Source organism: Grampus griseus, assembly GCF_964374135.1.
Source record: "Grampus griseus genome assembly, chromosome: 3".
In the NCBI taxonomy this organism is placed as follows: Eukaryota; Metazoa; Chordata; class Mammalia; order Artiodactyla; family Delphinidae; genus Grampus; species Grampus griseus.
In genome coordinates, this window is record NC_139019.1 from 158,454,903 (window position 1) to 158,472,961 (window position 18,059).

At 47.5% G+C, this 18,059-nt stretch overlaps 1 protein-coding gene and 1 long non-coding RNA gene across 2 annotated transcripts; one reads left to right on the forward strand and one right to left on the reverse strand.

Annotated features, from left to right (window-relative positions):
- Positions 1-1,283: 1,283 nt before the first annotated feature.
- Positions 1,284-18,026, reverse strand: LOC309820189. The gene is made up of 3 exons (XR_014296492.1): positions 17,700-18,026; positions 3,817-4,322; positions 1,284-2,837 (listed from the first exon to the last, which is right to left on the reverse strand). It is a non-coding gene; the product is annotated as an uncharacterized lncRNA (long non-coding RNA).
- On the forward strand, positions 4,164-8,158 carry TRIM52 (tripartite motif containing 52; the record flags this gene model as incomplete). The annotated part of the gene is made up of 2 exons (XM_082650784.1): positions 4,164-4,985; positions 8,108-8,158. The coding sequence occupies 2 exons, from the start codon at positions 4,164-4,166 to the stop codon at positions 8,156-8,158; spliced, it is 873 nt and encodes a 290-aa protein (XP_082506910.1).
- Positions 18,027-18,059: the final 33 nt, after the last annotated feature.

An 18,059-nucleotide genomic window follows, 5' to 3' on the forward strand; every position in this document is an offset into this window, starting at 1 on the left:
CAGTTACCCTCACTGTTCCAGCCATGCCTGCCCTCCCCCAAGGCCTTCCAGAACCCTGGAGACCTGGCCATCCCTGCCATGAGTACCATGATGAATAATGCAGGACGTATCCAGGGAGCCAGGGCCTGGCCAGATGGGAACATACGACAAAGGCCAACCGGAAGGCCCAGCCCTGGGCTGGTTGTTTTTTTCTCCTCTAATTTCCTAGCCCCTCCAGGCACCTTTGCTCCACAGTGACAGAGTCAGGACAGGGAAGAGACCCAGGAAGCCAGAGCTATCTGCACTGCAGCAGGGGCAGAGGAGAAGCTGGGCCTGAGTTTAAGGAAAAGCAAGGCTGACCCACTGGTCATACTCACTCTGTCCAGCCAGGACCTCTGGAATCTGACTGGGAGGAGAGAGTGCTAGGATGCTGGGGACGAGCCCGCGTCTTGAACCCAGAGGGGAGAAACAAGCCAGAATTGTAACATCAGAAGGCATTCTGGAGGTCCTCCATTCCAGCCTCCTAGCACAGGGGTCAGTAAACTTTTCCTGTAAAGTGTCAGATAGTAGATATTTTGGACTTTTGTGGCCACATACAGTCTCTGTCCTAATATTCACCTTTGTTTTCTATTTTTACAACCCCTTTAAAATTTAAAAATTGTTCTTTGCTCTTGGGCCTCACAAAAAGAAACCGAGGGCCAGATTTGCCAACCCCTGTGTGACCAAGCCCGTGCTAGACTGCCTCTCTGATACCTCTGATAAGTGGTCCCCAGTGTCTGTGTGACAAGTACCTGCCTCCTCACCATAAACTGGAATTTAATCATCTGCAGTTGTGTGGGGTTCTTCAGCCTGAAAAGGCTGATGTAAGTTTCCACGGATACATTTTCTGAAATCAGAGTCCTGAGAAAAACGCACTGGCAGCCACCACCATTGCTGAGCCCTCGTTCCTGAGTGCCCTCCGCTGCAGCTGTTTTCCCAGTGCCCCTGGGACAATGGCACCTGAGGCCCTGTGTGTGCCAAATGGTCTACTCCAACAGCCCACAGCTCCCAACTGAGTTCAGGAGAAGGCTAGCAGTCTTCCTATGAATAGAAGAGTGTGCCTCGTTGCCGAGGATGCGGAATTTGCAAGAGGGCTTAAAACCAAGCCTCCCGTATACCCTGATAAATAACAGCTAAGCCTCACAGCTGGAGGGAATCTAAACAAAGCACCTCTCCCAGCTGTCACTCGGATTTGAGGAGACGTAATTCAGAGGAAAAAGAAGATAAAATAGGTATTGAACTTTACAGGTCTTTATTCACCTACGTATTCTTGATAATGGGTGTCCACTCTATGTTCCTTTTAAGTCTCGACAGTTCCTTCAGGATGATCCCACAAGCCTTCTCTCACCATCTTCTTCCACCCATTCCCCCTTGCTCTTTCTCCAGCTCTCCTTCCCACCGGGGCTCTGCTCCCTGGGGCAAGCAGAAACTTTTATAAGCAGCCCCCTCTTCCCTTGGTCTGCTCCCCAGCTCTTTGCCCACCCGCTTCCATGTGCAGGGGAGAACCTGCATTCAGAGATGGGGAAGTATTCCAGCCTTGAAACTCAGTTCCAGTTCTCATGGCTCACATTTTCCCCGTGGCTTCTCAGGGTCAGTCATGACCTCCAGGATGGTTCCCAGATTGTATATGGGAGTTTACTTGCTAGTTTTCTAACAAACACCACCAATAGGTGTCCCACCTTAGGCAGGTCAGACCTGGGTTTCAACTCCCTCCCTCTCCAGACAAAAGGCTCTCAGAACCACTAGCATGACAGGGAATTCCCTGGTGGTCCAGTGGTTAGGACTCCGAGCTTCTACTACAGGGGGCACGGGTTCGATCCCTGGCCAGGGAACTAAGATCCCGAGCACTGTGGCCAGGAAGAAAAAAAAAAACCTAGGATGACAGATGGCGTATTATTTTTCCCCTCAGCGTTCAAATCACTTGACCCTACTCAAAGTGGGAGAGAATAGGAGATAAGGGAGAGTTTCTTCTAAGGCTTATCTACTACAGGAAAGGAATATAGTGGCAGGTGATGAGGATAAAAAGATAACTCCAGTGGACACTGTTCAAACCATTTTACAATTAATCCAACTTCACAACAACCCATGACGTGTGTGCTACTATCATCTTTATGTTGCAGACAGGGAAACTGAAGCACAGGGATGTTAAGAAACTAATCCAAGGTCATACAGAGAGTGACAGAGTTGGGATGTGAACACAGCCTGGTGCCAGCCTCAGGGAAGAGTCTCCTTCAGGAGATTATGCCTGGGCAGAGACTTGAAGGTTAATCAGGGATTATATCCAAGTGAAGCAGTGAGGTGAGAGCCTTCTAGGTGAGTGAACAACATGCCCAAAGACATAGAGGCAACAACTTGGCTTGAGTGTCAGACTTTCATCTCAGGTGAATGGTACTGGTGGCTGAAAGATGGACTTAAAATGAGGCCAAGTGACCCTTCAGGAAACTTCTTGTCCATTTGGAAGCTATGGGGTCAGATGTAGGCTGGAAGGAACAGAGATAGAGAAGACCTAGATCTGAAGAGATAAAAACCAGCAGGACTTGATGGTAGCAATTTGTTGGGTTCCATTTATTTACTCAGCAGATATGTAGGGAGTACCTGCTATATGTTCAGCACTACGACAGAGGAGCTATGTGTACAATGTTGAATAGCACGTTTACCATTCTTGCTCTGTGGGACTTAAGAGTCCAAGCTTGGGCCCAGAGAGGGAAAGGAAGGGATCCAGGGCTCGTTGAAGTTTCCATTAGGGCAGGTGGAGTTCCTCAAACGAAAGTGACCAATTATTGAGGGGTGAAATCACTCCAACGGGTGTTGAACAGCATCTTAATGAAGTAAAACAGAACATATCAGAGTGACTTGAACGCCCTAAGGAAAAGAACAATTTCCCCCAATTTTGTTTCTGTCATATATGTGCAAGTCTGTATTGGATCAGTACTTGCAATGTAATTCTTACTGAGGGTCAAGTTAAAAAAAGAAAAAAATAAACCTTGTGAACGTTGGGTGAAGGATGACCGCTCGCGTATAACTCTATACTCCTTGAAGGAACAATCATGCCTTACTCATTTTTTTGTTCCTATAACGTGGATAGATGAAAATGGATGGATAAATGGATGGATGGGTTATGCATGCCTATGATGGATGGATGGAGAGATAGAGGGATGGATGAAAAATGAATGGTTATTTGGGTGGGTGGATGCATGCATGCATGGTGAGTGGATGGTGAATGGAAGGATTATAAATGGAGGTAAAACGATCCACAGGCGAAGCTGGTGCCTGCTGAGGGCAGGAAGCAAGAAAGGGGTGAACTGGTCTGAGGAAAGTTGGAAGCACCCAAGTCTTCACGCGAGATTCTTTGATCTCACCGCCACCCAACTGCGCAGTGAGCTCGATCCCGCCAGGTTGCTACAGACCACGCCCTCGAGCGCTGCAGCAGTGCAGACAGAATCCTCCCTACCACAAAGGCCTCTGGGTAGAGGGGCCGGAAGTGCACGAGAGTACCAGAGGTCAGCCACCGCAGTCCCCACCCTTTTGGGTCCATCTGGGGACGGGCTTTCCTGAGCGGCTGTTGGACCCTCTGCGTCTGGCTGATTAGAGCGCTCAGTGGCTTAAACTGATTCTCTCGCTGCCTCCACCCATTCTGACCAGGCCCTCTTTCCTGTCTGGGGCGGCTGGATGGGCTGCAGGGGTTTCCGGGGGTCGTGTCTCCGGTTTCCGGGGGAAACCATAGAGAGGTGGCCCTCCGTCCGCCCAGTCCGCCCCCTCCCGAGTGTGGGCTAACGCGCCTACGTCATTTTCGGTCACCTCTGGCGGGGTGAGGAGCGCCGGCTTCTGAGGCGGAAGCCGCCAGGTGAGGCAAACCGGAAGGGAGGCGAGAAACGTGAAGGGATCCGAGTTTGCACGCTGAGTCTCAAAGGGAGTTGGGGGCCGCAGCCTGGTTCCGCCCCCACTGCCTTCCGAGGGCAGCTGTGAGTTCGGGCCTGGGGCTTTCGCGCTTAAAGCTGGGGAGAGTCTGAGAGAGGGGCGCAAGGCTTCTCTGAGGGCCCAAGCAGGCAGAGCAGGGTTGGGGACAGCTTTGGATCACCAGCGTCGCTTGGAGGCAGGCCTGCAGGTGTGTCCCCCGCTTCTCAGCTGTGAGCGGACGCATCCATATGAACCGGCAGCGCGTTAAGATGGCTGGCTATGCCGCTGCTCCCAACGCCTCGCAGACCCTTCAGGAGGAAGCGGTGTGTGCCGTCTGCCTGGATTACTTCAAGGATCCCGTATCCATCGGCTGCGGGCATAACTTTTGCCGAGGGAGTGTGACGCAGCTGTGGGGCAAGGAAGATGATAAGGAAGTCAGGGACGAAGAGGAAGGTGAATGGGAGGAGGACGGCGAGGCGGTGGGGGCCATCGGTGGATGTGGCAACTCCATTCGAGAGGTTTTATACCAGGGGAATGCTGACGAGGAGTTGTGCCAGGACCAAGAGGATGATGAACTCTGGGACGGTGACGGTGGCGTAAGAGATTGGGACAACGTGGATTATGTGTGGGACCAGGAGGAAGAAGAGGAGGATACGGACTCTTACCTGGGAGGCGTGAGACATGACCTGAGAACTGACGTCTACCCAGAAGAGGAGATATTGGAAGAATACGATGAGGACGACCAAGAGCTGTATCCTGACACTCACCCGCCTCCTCCCCCGACCCCTCCACGGCAGTTCATCTGCCCCCAATGCCAAAAGAGCTTTACGCGTCGCAGCTTTCGTCTCAACTTGCAGCTGGCCAACACGGTCCAGATAATTCGCCAGATGTGCCCCACTCCTAATCGAGGGAGCCAGGGGAATGATCAGGGCATCTGCTCCAAACACCAAGAAGCTCTGAAACTATTCTGTGAGGTGGACAAAGAGGCCGTCTGTGTGGTGTGTCGAGAATCCAGCAGCCAAAAACAGCACAGCGTGGTGCCAACGGAGGAAGTGGTTCATGAGTACCAGGTGAGCGGCATAAGGGAATGTGGAGATTTGAAGGGAGTGGAGGAGAAACCAGGGGAGCTGGGGACTTGGCAGTTGAGCCTCTTCTTTTGTGACAGATGGGGCACAGGGTGGAGAGAGATGGGTATATGTGGACGAAGGAGACATTGGCTGAGGCTGACTGGCTTCCCCAGAGGAAACTGACAAAAGACAGTGACTGGGAGCTGACCACTGTTGTTACTCCCTTTCAATCTACCGAAGTATAAAGGGGTGTAAGTGACAGACCCCCCCCACCCCCAGTACTTAATTTCCCTCTGATGTGAGTCCTGAGTCTATACCTGACCAAGACTCGGGGATCCTTAATACATAGGAATGGAAAGCCACGGTACTTGTAGATAACAGACATTCAGGACGTCAGCACAAGCAGTATCAAAACAGAGGACTAATACTGGTTAGACCAAAAATCCAGGTGTGATTCCTGGACTAATAGAGCAACTGGACACACCCACCCTCCCAAAGTCTGGGGTCACTTTCCCACCTTCAGTAGGGCCCATTTTCCCTGTAGAGAAAGGCAGAGGGCATAAACATCTTTGATGGTTCAGAATAAACCTCTTGGCCTGATCACTTTCCTTACCTGGTATTTTATCAGAGTGGAAGAAGTTAAGGATTTAGGATCAGATGACCTAGCTCTGCAATTTACTGTCTAATCTTGGGCAAGTCTCAACCTCTTAGCTTTACTTTTCCCTTAGGCTTGTTAAGATTAAAAGAGATCATATATGTGAAAGTATTTTATAAACCATAAAGCGCTGAACAAATGTTTCTTTAGTTTGACTTTCCTCTAGTTTCCTTTCATTTCTTTGGGTTCTGATTTGGTTAATACCTTGCTTTCTAGGCCTGATCTGAGTATTAGAAAATTGTCTCAATGACAGCATGAATACTGTCAAGAAGCCTAGATGGATGTGACTCCTAGCAGTACCCAAGGAGGGAGAGGTTGCCTTCAAGTCCATAAAAGTCTTATAATCAATAGCAACTGCTCACGTCTTAGTAGTGCTTTACAGTTTATAAAATGTATTTCCTCATGTTCTTCTACAGCAGTGACTTTCAAACCATAGATTTTGACCAATTAGTGGGTCTTAAAATAAATGGATTATGCCCAGCATTATTTTTAAATGAAACAGAAGAGAAAATATCAGAGTGCATGGGAGCACAGTAAGTATTGTTTTATGAAACTTTTAAATTATATGTACACAGGTGTATACTTGGTTTCAAAACACAAAACAGAACACTGCCCTACAGGCATTACATATTAGATAATATCATCACCCCCTATTTCACAGTAACTATTGGCAAGTGCACAGTTAAGACTCAAATCTTCACTACAAACCACTGCTAGTTCCATCATATTAATATGATTTAAGAATAAACCCTACTACCATGCTTTCCCCCCAGGGTAATAATTAAGTTTGCTTATAGAAGAAACTATGTCCTATATTTCTGGGTTTTGGTACATTGAAGCTGAGGAGAGGAGGTAACCTTTCATTCCTCTGCTAGGATTCTCTAGAAAGGATTTTGAAACCAAAATTTTAATTGAAAGCCAATTTAGACAAGAGAAAAGAGGTGGTCTTTTCATCTGGGAGACCAGCTAACACTCATTTGAAACCTCAGAAGTTATTTATAAAGCACCTTAGTAAGTATAAACAGCAAAACCAAGTTAAACAAATAGGAGATAATCCCTTTCAAAATATGTAATATTTTTTTAAAAAATAAAACTTATTTTCAAACATATACCAGAACTTAGGTTGATGGTGTTACCAAACATAGGAGTTACACTGAAGACGTAAAAATTATGTAGGCTATGTGTAAACTGATATTAACTGACATAGTCCTTCATTCTTTATACAGTTTATAGTTTTGTTACTTCCTTTCATTGGTAAACATGCACCTTACAGTAGCATGATTTAGAATCATAGTATACAAAACTCTCACAATAGTTAGCATTATATGGAACTTTTTTTTTTTTTTTTTTTTTTTTTGCGGTACGCGGGCCTCTTACTGTTGTGGCCTCTCCCGTTGCGGAGCACAGGCTCCAGACGCGCAGGCTCAGCGTCCATGGCTCATGGGCCCAGCCGCTCTGCGGCATGTGGGATCTTCCAGGACCAGGGCACGAACACGCATCCCCTGCATCGGCAGGCGGACTCTCAACCACTGCGCCACCAGGGAAGCCCAGAACTATTTTTATATAATGGTTTATTTAATATGCTATACATTAGCCACCACATAGTTCTGGTTACGTTAAATTCTCTCTTGTCGGCTACTAATTCAACAAGACTTTAATCTTACTTTGGAGGTGATCAAGCTTTTTTAGCTTTAGGGGCTATGAGTCGGGAGTTGTTACTCACAGACTCAAGGAATAGGTCAGTGATTTTCAGGAATAGAAAAGAAAGGCATTCTCTCCCCCTCCCTTCACACATTATATCAGCATTGCAGGGTATGGGGAGAGTTATCATTTATAAAATCATATTTAGTATTATAATGTTAAAAAGAAAAAAGATTTTTTCATAATATAAGAAATAAATTGGAAAGAACTCCTTGGCTGGTGGGAATACAAAGATGGAGCAAGAATCATTCAGCGTAAGGCCTATAACTAGTGTATAACTAGTTGGATACCCAGAGATGTTTGTTGTGGATATGGTGCCATTTATACTGCTATTCCTTAAAGTTTAATTTTGTATAAGAAGAGGCTTTTTAGCTCTGAAAAGTTTACTTATTTACATCTTCCATTTGTCCATCCCATGAGTTAGAGTTCGTCTTGACTCTTCAAGCTAGAATCAGAGGATTATGAAAATAAGATCATTTAGATAGACCAAGGGCACCATTAAATGGTGTCAGGTTTTAGGCGGCAAACGGGTGTATAAAAAGAAAATGAACAAAGATTTCACTTGTTGAGGCTCAGGCATAACTGGATGCCTGTAATTGCCCTGCCACCCAGCTGCCGCTGATAAAGTCATTCATCGCTCTGCAAGAGGGACCAGATGCTTCCATCATCAGTACTCCTTGTTTTTCTGTTTTGTCCTTTGAGGTAGCTAAAGATGGCAGCCAAAAATTTTTTGAGGCTTTTATCAAGTATGGATTCATGTATTATGCAGAAGATAGGGTCAACTTCTTCAGCTGAGTTATCTGAAAGTGTTGGGCAGTGACACATGCCAAACACTGTTAAAGTTATGCCACTAAAAACAGTATTCTGCAGAGCACAATTCTCTGCAGTTTTAAGACTGGACAGTATTGGAATATTAACAGGAATCTTCAAAGGCAATGAAAGCTTACTATTAAATAGCCCTTTTAATTGCAAAGGAGAAAAAAATGGAGAAACTTGTGAAACCTTGCATTCCGAATGCTGCCACAACTTTGAGAGGAAATTGAGGAATTCCAGAATTTCTTCATCGATTTCTGTGTCTGAACTCTGAATTCATTGACTGAGCATATCAAACGTCAGGTTTTAAAAAAAACAGCTCATCCTTCTTTGCTATTAGTTGAGATTAATCTACTGATGAAGAAAATTGTGCTTTGTTTATGTTCAGAATAAGGCTTTAAAAACTGTGGATGTGCTATTTTCACTAAGCGAGCACTAAAGACAATATTTTTGAAGTTGTATGAAATGAACTTGGAAGAAAAAAATTATAGGAGTATATGTTGGTAGTGCTACAGCAATGACATGTTTTAGATATGGGTCTTTGTCAAAAATTCAAGAAAACTGGCATTCAAGATGTACTGCAGGGCTTCCCTGGTGGCGCAGTGGCTAAGAATCCGCCTGCCAATGCAGGGAACATGGGTTCGAGCCCTGGTCCAGGGAGATCCCACATGCTGCAGAGCAACTAAGCCCGTGCGCCACAACTACTGAGCCTGCGCTCTAGAGCCCATGAACCACAACTACTGAGCCCGCATGCCACAACTACTGAAGCCCGTGCGCCTAGAGCCTGTGCTCTGCAACAAGAGAAGCCACCGCAGTGAGAAACCTGCACACCACAATGAAGAAGAGTAGCCCCCGCTCACCGCAACTAGAGAAGGCCCTGCACAGCAACAAAGACCCAACACAGCCATAAATAAATAAATTTATTTTGAAAGAAAGAAAGAAAGATGTACTGCAGCAGTCACCATCAAGCATCGACTTCCATCAGTCTGCCCATAATCTACTGGAAATCTTAAGCCTTGCTGTCAGCATAACTGTTGTGAAAAATAGTACATTTGATCCCAGTTTGCCTTGGTTTTCGAAGATCTGAATGCTGTTGAGAGTGTTTTCTGTCATATACTGAGGTTCCTTGGTTGTCAAAGAACTTTAGTTCAGCTGAATTTATGGACAGAACTGATTTTGGGACACCTGTGATAAAGAATCTGTACTTTAAAACTTCAAAAATTGGGCTTCCCTGGTGGCGCAGTGGTTGGGAGTCTGCCTGCCGATGCAGGGGACACGGGCTCATGCCCCGGTCCGGGAAGATCCCACATGCCGCGGAGCGGCTGGGCCCGTGAGCCATGGACGCTGAGCCTGCACGTCCGGAGCCTGTGCTCCGCAACGGGAGAGGCCACAACAGTGAGAGGCCCGCGTACCGCAAAAAAAAAAAACTTCAAAAATTAAAACTTCAAGCATAATTTAACACATTGAGGCTTAAAATACATTGACCCTGAAATGTCAGGGGGCAAACACCAACATCACTGCTCATTACGAAATACTTTAAGTACTTGCCAAAAATCTAGCTACAGATAGCAAACTCATGCTAAAAATGTCTTAATTTTCTTGGCCAATCTTTAGAGAATGGGATACATGAATGTTATTTCCAGGAAAGGAAGAAAGAGAGAAGGAAGGAAGGAAAGAAAAGGAAAGAAGGAAGGGAATCTAAAACTATTTTGGGTGATGTGTTCTTGACCTTGTTCTTGAAACCTACCTGCGGTAGCTTTTGGGAAGAATGTTTCACACTGATGTTCAATCTTCACTGGAAAAACTTCAGGAGGAGTTTGTGGAACTCAAAGTCTGATTGTTTTGACTAGAAACTTTCAGACTTTAATCCATTCGTTATTCCATTTTCTCCTTATATCTTAAAAGCTTTTTTTTTTTGGTATAACTAACTGTGGGAGAAAACACTGCAAGAGTGTTGTTAAAGCAGCTTGTGTTTTGTTGCATCTTCTACACCATCCAGGAAAGAAAAGTTAAGGCTTAATAGTGACATGGTTATTACATCATCTGAATAAATTTTTGCCTTCCAAAATTACCATTGCTTTGATTAATTTTAATCATGAAACTTAATTTTGAAATTTTAAATAACACTGAGGGAGAGAGAATGTGAGATGTTAAGGTATATGGAAAGTAAAGGTGTGGGTTACAAAAACATTGAGAAAAACTGATATATATCTACATGCACCAGACGCTCATCTGCTTATTGAATGTCTTCCCTACTAGGTTCAGCTGTTGACTGCTGTATCACAAGACAGACTGTTTAAACTTGCTCCTCTCTACTCCTGTGGCTGTACCCTGCACCTCATCTTCACACAGACTTGCTATACATCTGAAATCCTGAACTCCAGTTGCACCATGACCTTAGCTCTTAGCATTCTAGTGCAGTTAAACACACTCCAGTTACACCTGCCCTTCATCTTTATGGAGGTCACTGTTGCACTGACTCCTAAGTTTTTTCTTTCCCAATTTATCAGACACTTGTTAGCCTCACTTACTATCCTTCTGACCCTGGACCGCATGATTAGTCTTGGCACGAAGAACTGATCCATGTTGTGGTCTAGACCAGGGTTTCTCAACCTCAGCACTCTTGACATTTTGAGTGAGATAGTTCTTCGCTTTGGGGCGTGGGGGATGTCCTGTGCATTCAAGGATGCTTAGTAGCATCCGTGGACTCTACCCACTAGATGTATGGAGCACTCCTCCACCATTGTGACAACCACAAATGTCTCCAGACCTTGCCAAATGTCTTGGGGAGGGGTGGTGCGAAAGCATCCCTGGTTGAGAACCACTTGTCTAGTCTCAGGGAAAAGTGGTCAGATCTACGGACGTGCCATGACTAGCCTCACTTAGGCCCTATAGCCAGTGCCTAGCACAGGTGTTCAAAAGTGTTCAGTGGAAGAACAGCCTCACCTATCTGGAATTTTATTAAATGTAGCCTTAGCATCAGTGGATTAATTGATATGACCCCCACTTCTCCCAGCTCCTGGCATACAGGTGGCAGGGTCAACAGGCCTTTTGTAAACATTAGAGCTGTCTATATCACTGCCATCAAGGGCTAAAACAGATAAAGCAGTATATGAAATTGAGATCTAGAAACAATTAGCAAGAAAACGCAATCACTTCAGCTATTCCTTAGTTTCAGCAGGGCCACAGGGCAATTGTTTATTTTGTTTTTTTAAGTATTATACAGAACTTATAGATATAAGACCAGAGCCTCTCTGTTCCTGTCAGAGTGGGAGAAGCCCTGGGCTGATACATATTATATAACATCAGCCCTTAAAGCACTTCCTTAAAATCTGAGGCTCCTCCTCAGATTGGCCATCAAACTCTGGTCCCTATGCCATCCCTTCTGAAACCTTTATAGGACCAAGAGATTCTATGCTGTTTGCCACCCCTAATCCCTGACCACCTTTGAAAGCTATCCTGTAACAGTGAAGTTAGCACAAATATTTATTGACTGATAAAACAGGATTACAAAAAGGGGGAGACAGGGACACTGGCCCTCTATACCAGCTCTAAAAGGACTTTCTGCAATGATGGAAGTGTTCTAAATCTGTGCTATGCAATATAGTAGAGGTACCACTGGCTGCATATGACTTGAGCTCTTGAAACGTGGCAAGTGCAACTCAGGAACCGAATTTTTCATTGTTTTTAATTTAAATAGTCATATATGGCTAGTGGCTGTCAAATCATGTTGAACTGTACAGTTCTATACAAAAAAGGCAGGTTGAATTCTGGTCCTTCCTAGGACCTTCAGGAGTACTAAAGTCCAAAGGGAAGAAGAAAAAGGTGAAGTAAGACAACTTTCTTTTCTCAGTCAGGAGAGAGATGGCTGTAAGGTGATATTTTTAGGTATAAAAGGAGAAAAGGCAGCTCTCTTTTTTTTTTTAAATCTGACCAAAATGGCCTTGAGCCGGTTACAATTGTGATCCGTGTGGATCACATGTAAGAGATGTGACAGGGGAGAACTCTAGTGAAAAGCAGCTAAAAAAACCCCCATTACCCTCTTCCCAAAAAGAGCTGGGGCTAGAACCTCAAAACAGGAGGAGTGTAAGTATAAAAAAGGTTTTATTTCATGCCTGACTTTTTGAAAATGGGATGAGGGGCAGAACCTAGTGTTTAAGCAGGTAAGTAGGTTCTTCCCTTTCTCCTTTCACACTAGATCCTGACAGAAGGTGGTGAGGAGGTCTTGGAGTCCTGGAAGGGAAAGCAGTTTCCGGTGGCAGTGTTAATGAGAGAAGATGAAGTGAGAGGTTCTAAGAATAACAGGGCTGAAGAGGAGACTGTGAGAGCTAAAGGTAATGATAAATTTAACTTTTTTTTTTTTTTAATATTTATTTATTTATTTATTTGCGGTACGCGGGCCTCTCATTGCGGAGCACAGGCTCTGGACGTGCAGGCTCAGCGGCCATGGCTCACGAGCCCAGCCGCTCCGCGGCATGTGGGATCTTCCTGGACTGGGGCACGAACCCGCGTCCCCTGCATCGACAGGCAGACTCTCAACCACTGCGCCACCAGGGAAGCCCGATAAATTTAACTTTTAATGATAGTGTTTGCCCACAAACCAGAGTCCTCAGAGGTACAGTATGAGAATCTGGGGCTTGGGGAAACAGCTCATCTGTGCATGTGGGAAGTATAGGAGGAGATGCCACAAGCCTCCTGTTACTAGGAGACCTGCTACTCTTCTCCCCAACTATCCACCTTCCAAAAAGGGGGGAAATGGATACCTCAGGGATTTGAATTAGATATAGCCTTAAAGAACAGGGAGGTTCATTCCTCCATATCTATCTCACTAACTGAGGTTCATGCTTAGGCCTTCCTTGCCTTTTCTCCCATCCTAAAGGATTCAGATCCAGAGTTGGTCAGAGCCTTCTGGTTGAAAATTCCACTTGGCATCTAGCAGGGCCCCTGCAAAGATAAATGGGGATCCAGGTGGCCTGCAAGAGGATCCCTGGAGGTCACACCCCCTTTTTTGTCTACCATTTCCTAGGCACATAAAATCCCTTCTCTCCCTCTGTAGCAAAGGATGGAATTTCTCAGCAGGCGCTGGCTGTTTAACCCAGGTGTGAGCAGGGAAGGGTTATGAGAGCTGAGGCCTGTCTCCTCAGCTGTCATATCTTGTAGTGAGCTAGCTAGCCTCAACGTTCCATTTCAACATAATCTCCTGACCCTGGTTCATATGAAATCCTCTTCCTGGTAAAAAGCCGAGAACAGGCACCTTGGGTCACCTTTTGTCTCTCCCTACCACCTAATGCTGCTTTAAATCCTTTAACAAGGCAAGAAGCTTGCCTTCTGCTGGCATTTCTTATAGTCCTGCCTGGAATACACCTGACCAGATCATGCCCACTTTCATAGCCTCTGATTCTGCACATCTGCTAAAGCACCCAGGCCCTGGGGAATCCCACAGTCCCTCTCGCAGGGAAGACCCAATAGAATGCCTTAGCAGCTTTCTAGGCGAGTGTTAGACCTCAGATTACTGGCTAAGATGGACAAGGAATCTTTTTCAAGAGACATTAAAAAATGGCATGTGATTTCTTTGTAAGATCTGTTCCCAGCATTGATTTAATGCCACATCCCCACCTCTCACTAGGAAGAATGGAACAGAACCTATAATGACAGTCTCACATTTCCTTGTCTCCAGCCTTTCTGAACTTAATTCTTTAGGCCTCAATCATTAAATAGCTTCTGTATTCAGAACCCGAGTCTAGACCCTGGAGTAAAGGAAGCAGGGTAGAGATGGATTGGAAGAGATGGTCAACCCCTCACTCATAAGGCCTTTGGTTAAGTCCTCTGTCCTTTCCTTTGTAAGACTCTCATGATCCTCTAGGAGACCCTCCTGTCCAGCTTCTGAACTCTACTTGTTTCTAGTCTTACTCCTCCGACCTAGCCTTCACTCTGACTACAGATGCCTTTCAGTAAAATCAAGGCTAGGCAGGAGAGGGATGAGATAATCCTAAAGAGACTGTCCTGGGCTTCAGGACAAAAGCACTAGGGTTCCCTGCCCACCTTGGATTTCACTCTACTTTCCTTCTTGAAACCATCACTCCCAAACCTGTGCATGCAAACCACTTGCACACCTCGTCCCCCAAGCTGATCCCTCTGCCTGGAGCGCCCCTCCCTTTAACTACTTGCCCCTAACTACTCAGCCTGTGGGGCTGGCCACCATGATTAGAATCTTCCTCATACCAAAGCCTCTACCAGGTGCTGGGAATGCAACATGTGAGCAGAAACAGCCTAGTCCCTGTCCTTAGGGCACTCAGAGGAGACGGTGGCAGAACTTAAATGAGACCCAACAAACACTGCACCACCACTATGACAGCATGAAATAAAGGAGCCTCACCTACATCTGAGGGTCACAGAGCGCTTCCCAGATGTGGCAACCGGAGCTGAGACCTGAAGGAAGCTTAGATTTAACTAAGAAAAGGGGGGTTAGACACGGTGGGCCTTCCAGGCAGAAGAACAGTGTGTGTTCTGTGTGGGAGAGAACGGATGAATTGGAGGAGCAAGGGAGGGCCAATGTAGTCACAGCAACAGAGCATGGGGCATGCCAGAGCCAACCACACTGAATCCGCAGAAGGACAGTAAAATGATGAAGGGAAACCGCCTGCCCAGGGCTGGCAGTCAGCAGGCCCTCTGGTCCTGGCCACACACCTTTCCCTCCGTCCCTTACCTCAGCATTCAAGGGAAGACCTCTCTCACCTCTTGAATGCTGGCAGGAGGGGATGGAGGCCTCTGCTCCCGGAGATCACGGGCCTCTGGCAAGAAGCCTAAGGGGCTCTTTCCAGCTCTGTGGGTCCTGGGGGCTCCCTTCAGAAAAGGAATAGTGAGACAGACTTCCTTAGAAGAGCCTCTCCAATTCCTTCCGTGGGATTCGTACCTTGTGTGGAATGGAGGTGGTGCCCGTCGGGACGGGAAAGATGGGGCAGCCCAGGGGCTCAGATGATAAGTGGGTGAGACAACACTAAACTCGGGGCCAGGACCAGTTTTGCCTATAGGGCGTGGGCAGCCTGGAGAAGTGAGAAGATGGCTTGGAGGAGAGCTGAATTTTCCCCAAAGGGCAGGTGAGAGCAGGCTTCCACCTCCCTGAGGTTGGAGAAAAGATGTCCTGGGTGAGAAGGAAGAGGGCTGGAGGCCCGGCCCAACCTGGCTAGAGTAGTTAGTATACTTCGTTGTGAAAGGCACAGCTGATTCTCAAACTATCCAGCAGCGGAGGGACATCACTGTATGTCCCTTTTTCCCAAAGGCCAGGCTCCCTTTGCTAACTGAGAGTGAACCTACAGATTCCTACTTGAGAGGAGTGAGGAGACCAGGTGGACCCTAACCGGGCCAGGCGAGGACCTGGATGCCCAGCAGGAAGCCACGGACGCCCTTGAGGGAAGTGGGCGTGGATGGGACTCAACTGCAGCTGGGGCTGGGCAGGAAAGGCTGCTCCACCACCACCACCCCCGCCCCTGCCGGAGCTACTGCCAGAGGTCCCCAGCGTCCCCAGGGTTGGGGCAAGGCCTCCTTCGGCTAAAGATTGTCTTTCAGTGGCATTATGGCCTGCTGGCCTACCCTCCAAGAAAGGATAGGCCAGGTGGTGGTTGGAGGAAAACTCTGAAGTGGAAAGCCTGAATCCTGCAGGGTCTCTGGTCAACAGGAAATTCCACTACATCCCATTTCTCTCTCTCCTCCACTGGCATCCCTGGCTTAGTCCTGGTGGGCTCCAGGGCAAAACCTGAATTCCCTCCTTGGCCCCATAGGAGGTGGCGCTGCGAGAACGTCTCAAGAGTAGAGACAAGTGTGGGGAGGAAAGGCACCTTCAAGGGTCTCGGCCCAGAGGCAGGGCAAAGAGGACTTGGGAGGGGCTGGGCAGAGGTGGGCTGGGGAACCCGGGAGGGCAGGGCTTATCTGGGAGGCTTCTGGAAAAGAGCCTATGTTACAGAAAGGTCCCATCTTTGAGCCGGTGTGAAGGACCTGGCTGGCTCCTTTTGAACCTAGTCTCGTGGTGGCCTACCTCAAGGACGCGGATTCCACAGGGGCACCCCGGGCAAAGTTCAAGAAACAGAGAGCCGAATGAGGTTTCTCGAGGGGAAAAAATGTAATAATGTGATTGAGTGATGGTGTCTTTGGAGAGTGGAGGTAGGAGGTGGAGGAGCCAGTGTTCTCGAGGGCAGAGAGGAGATGCTGGGCAACACATCCCACATTCCACACTGAGATGACAAAGAATCGCTAACCTCTCCACTGTGCTGAGCGCCCGGTAGGGCGCAGGCACGGCGGGAGTCATGGGCAGCGAGCTGGATACTGGGGTGAGTAAACGCAAGGGTCTACCACGACCACAGGAGAAACAAAACACGTGGGTGGGGGTAGAGTTGTGTTGGAAAAGCGACAGGATAGCCAGGTGGGGGCGCCATGGAGGCAGGTGATGTACAAGCCTGGAAGCCTTAAAGGACAGTCGTTAGGCTATGGAGGAGCCCAGCGTGGCTGCGGAGGAAGGCAGGGATCTGCAAGGGACCAGGAGAGTAGCTGCTCTCAAGGGATGGATTCTGGCCTTCTTCGCACACTTGAGTGGCCATAACCCACAGCAGCTTTGCCATTGCCCCTTGCCTTTTTTTCCCAAAGGCACGCGTTCTAGCACGGCTTTCCAAGGTCCTTCCCCCAGACTGCGAGGCCCTCAGTCAACTGCCCCCCACCTCCCTCTCATTGTTTTGGTCCCCACGGCCTCCAACGCTCCAGCTCTGTACTTTTGCACTGACTCTTCCCTCCGATTGGAACATTATCCCCCCATAAATTCTCAGGGCTTTCTCCCACATCTTCCTGTCTTTGTTAAAATCTCCCCCTCGAGCTCTCTCCTCTCCATCCCATCGTATGTAAACTCAAAAAGCAACAAAGAAACAGGTACGTTTTATCTTGTTCACTGCTGTATTCCCAAGACCTAAAATAGGGTCTGGTACCCAAGAGGTGCTCACTAAGTTGCGTGCATTTACTCTGCCAGGCATTTTTCTGGGCGTTTTACCTATCTTAACCCATTTACTCTCCACACCATGTGAGGTAGGTACTATTATTCCCACTCTCATTTCACAGATGAGAAAATAATACATGTTACAAACAGGAATGAAATACCTGGGCACGCCTGGACCCGCAAACCCCTCACCTTTCTGTGAGTGGTTTGGCCCGAGTATGGAGAAGTCAGAACCCGGAGGTCCTTCCTCTTGGGGCCTTTCAGTTTCTGCGAGAGCTCTCCGCGCTCTTGCCTAGGCGGGAGCGGGCTACTGTCCAGCAGCCCACAGACTGATTTTTCCTCCATCCCCGGTTTTCCGCTCCGTAACCCATTCCTGCCTTAGTCCTGGGTGGACTAAGTCTTTCCGGGCATGGAGTTCCTCAACCAAAATCATCAGAGCATCAATCTCTTGAGGGAAGAGTTGCCCCCGCCCCCTGCGCGCAAGGAAATGTTAGGGTTTAATAGTTTACCTGAGCACAGTTTATTTTTACAATTTAATACCGTATTTTTCACATTGCCCACCGTTACTCACAGTTGCGCCCACGAAATTACGCTCCCTCTCCGCTGCCCTCCAAGCCACCAAGCGGAAAGGGCCGGGTTCGCGCTGAGCCACGTAGGGATAGTGAAGACGCTAGGCGATCCTTACGGGAATGGGGCGTGCACTTTCTCTCTTCCGCTTCTTAGACCTCATGCCCCAACCGTGAGGAGCCTTTTTTAAATATTCGGGCGTGTTGGTTTCGGAATGTATTTGTAAGGTGTTGCCGAATTATGTTGCGCGGCGGAGGAGACCATGAGGTGGTCTTATTTTACATCCCACCGTGCACTACACGGCGCCACCATCTTGAGCAGAAGTGAATTATAGGAGGGCGCCATTTTGCTCGGGAGGTCGGAT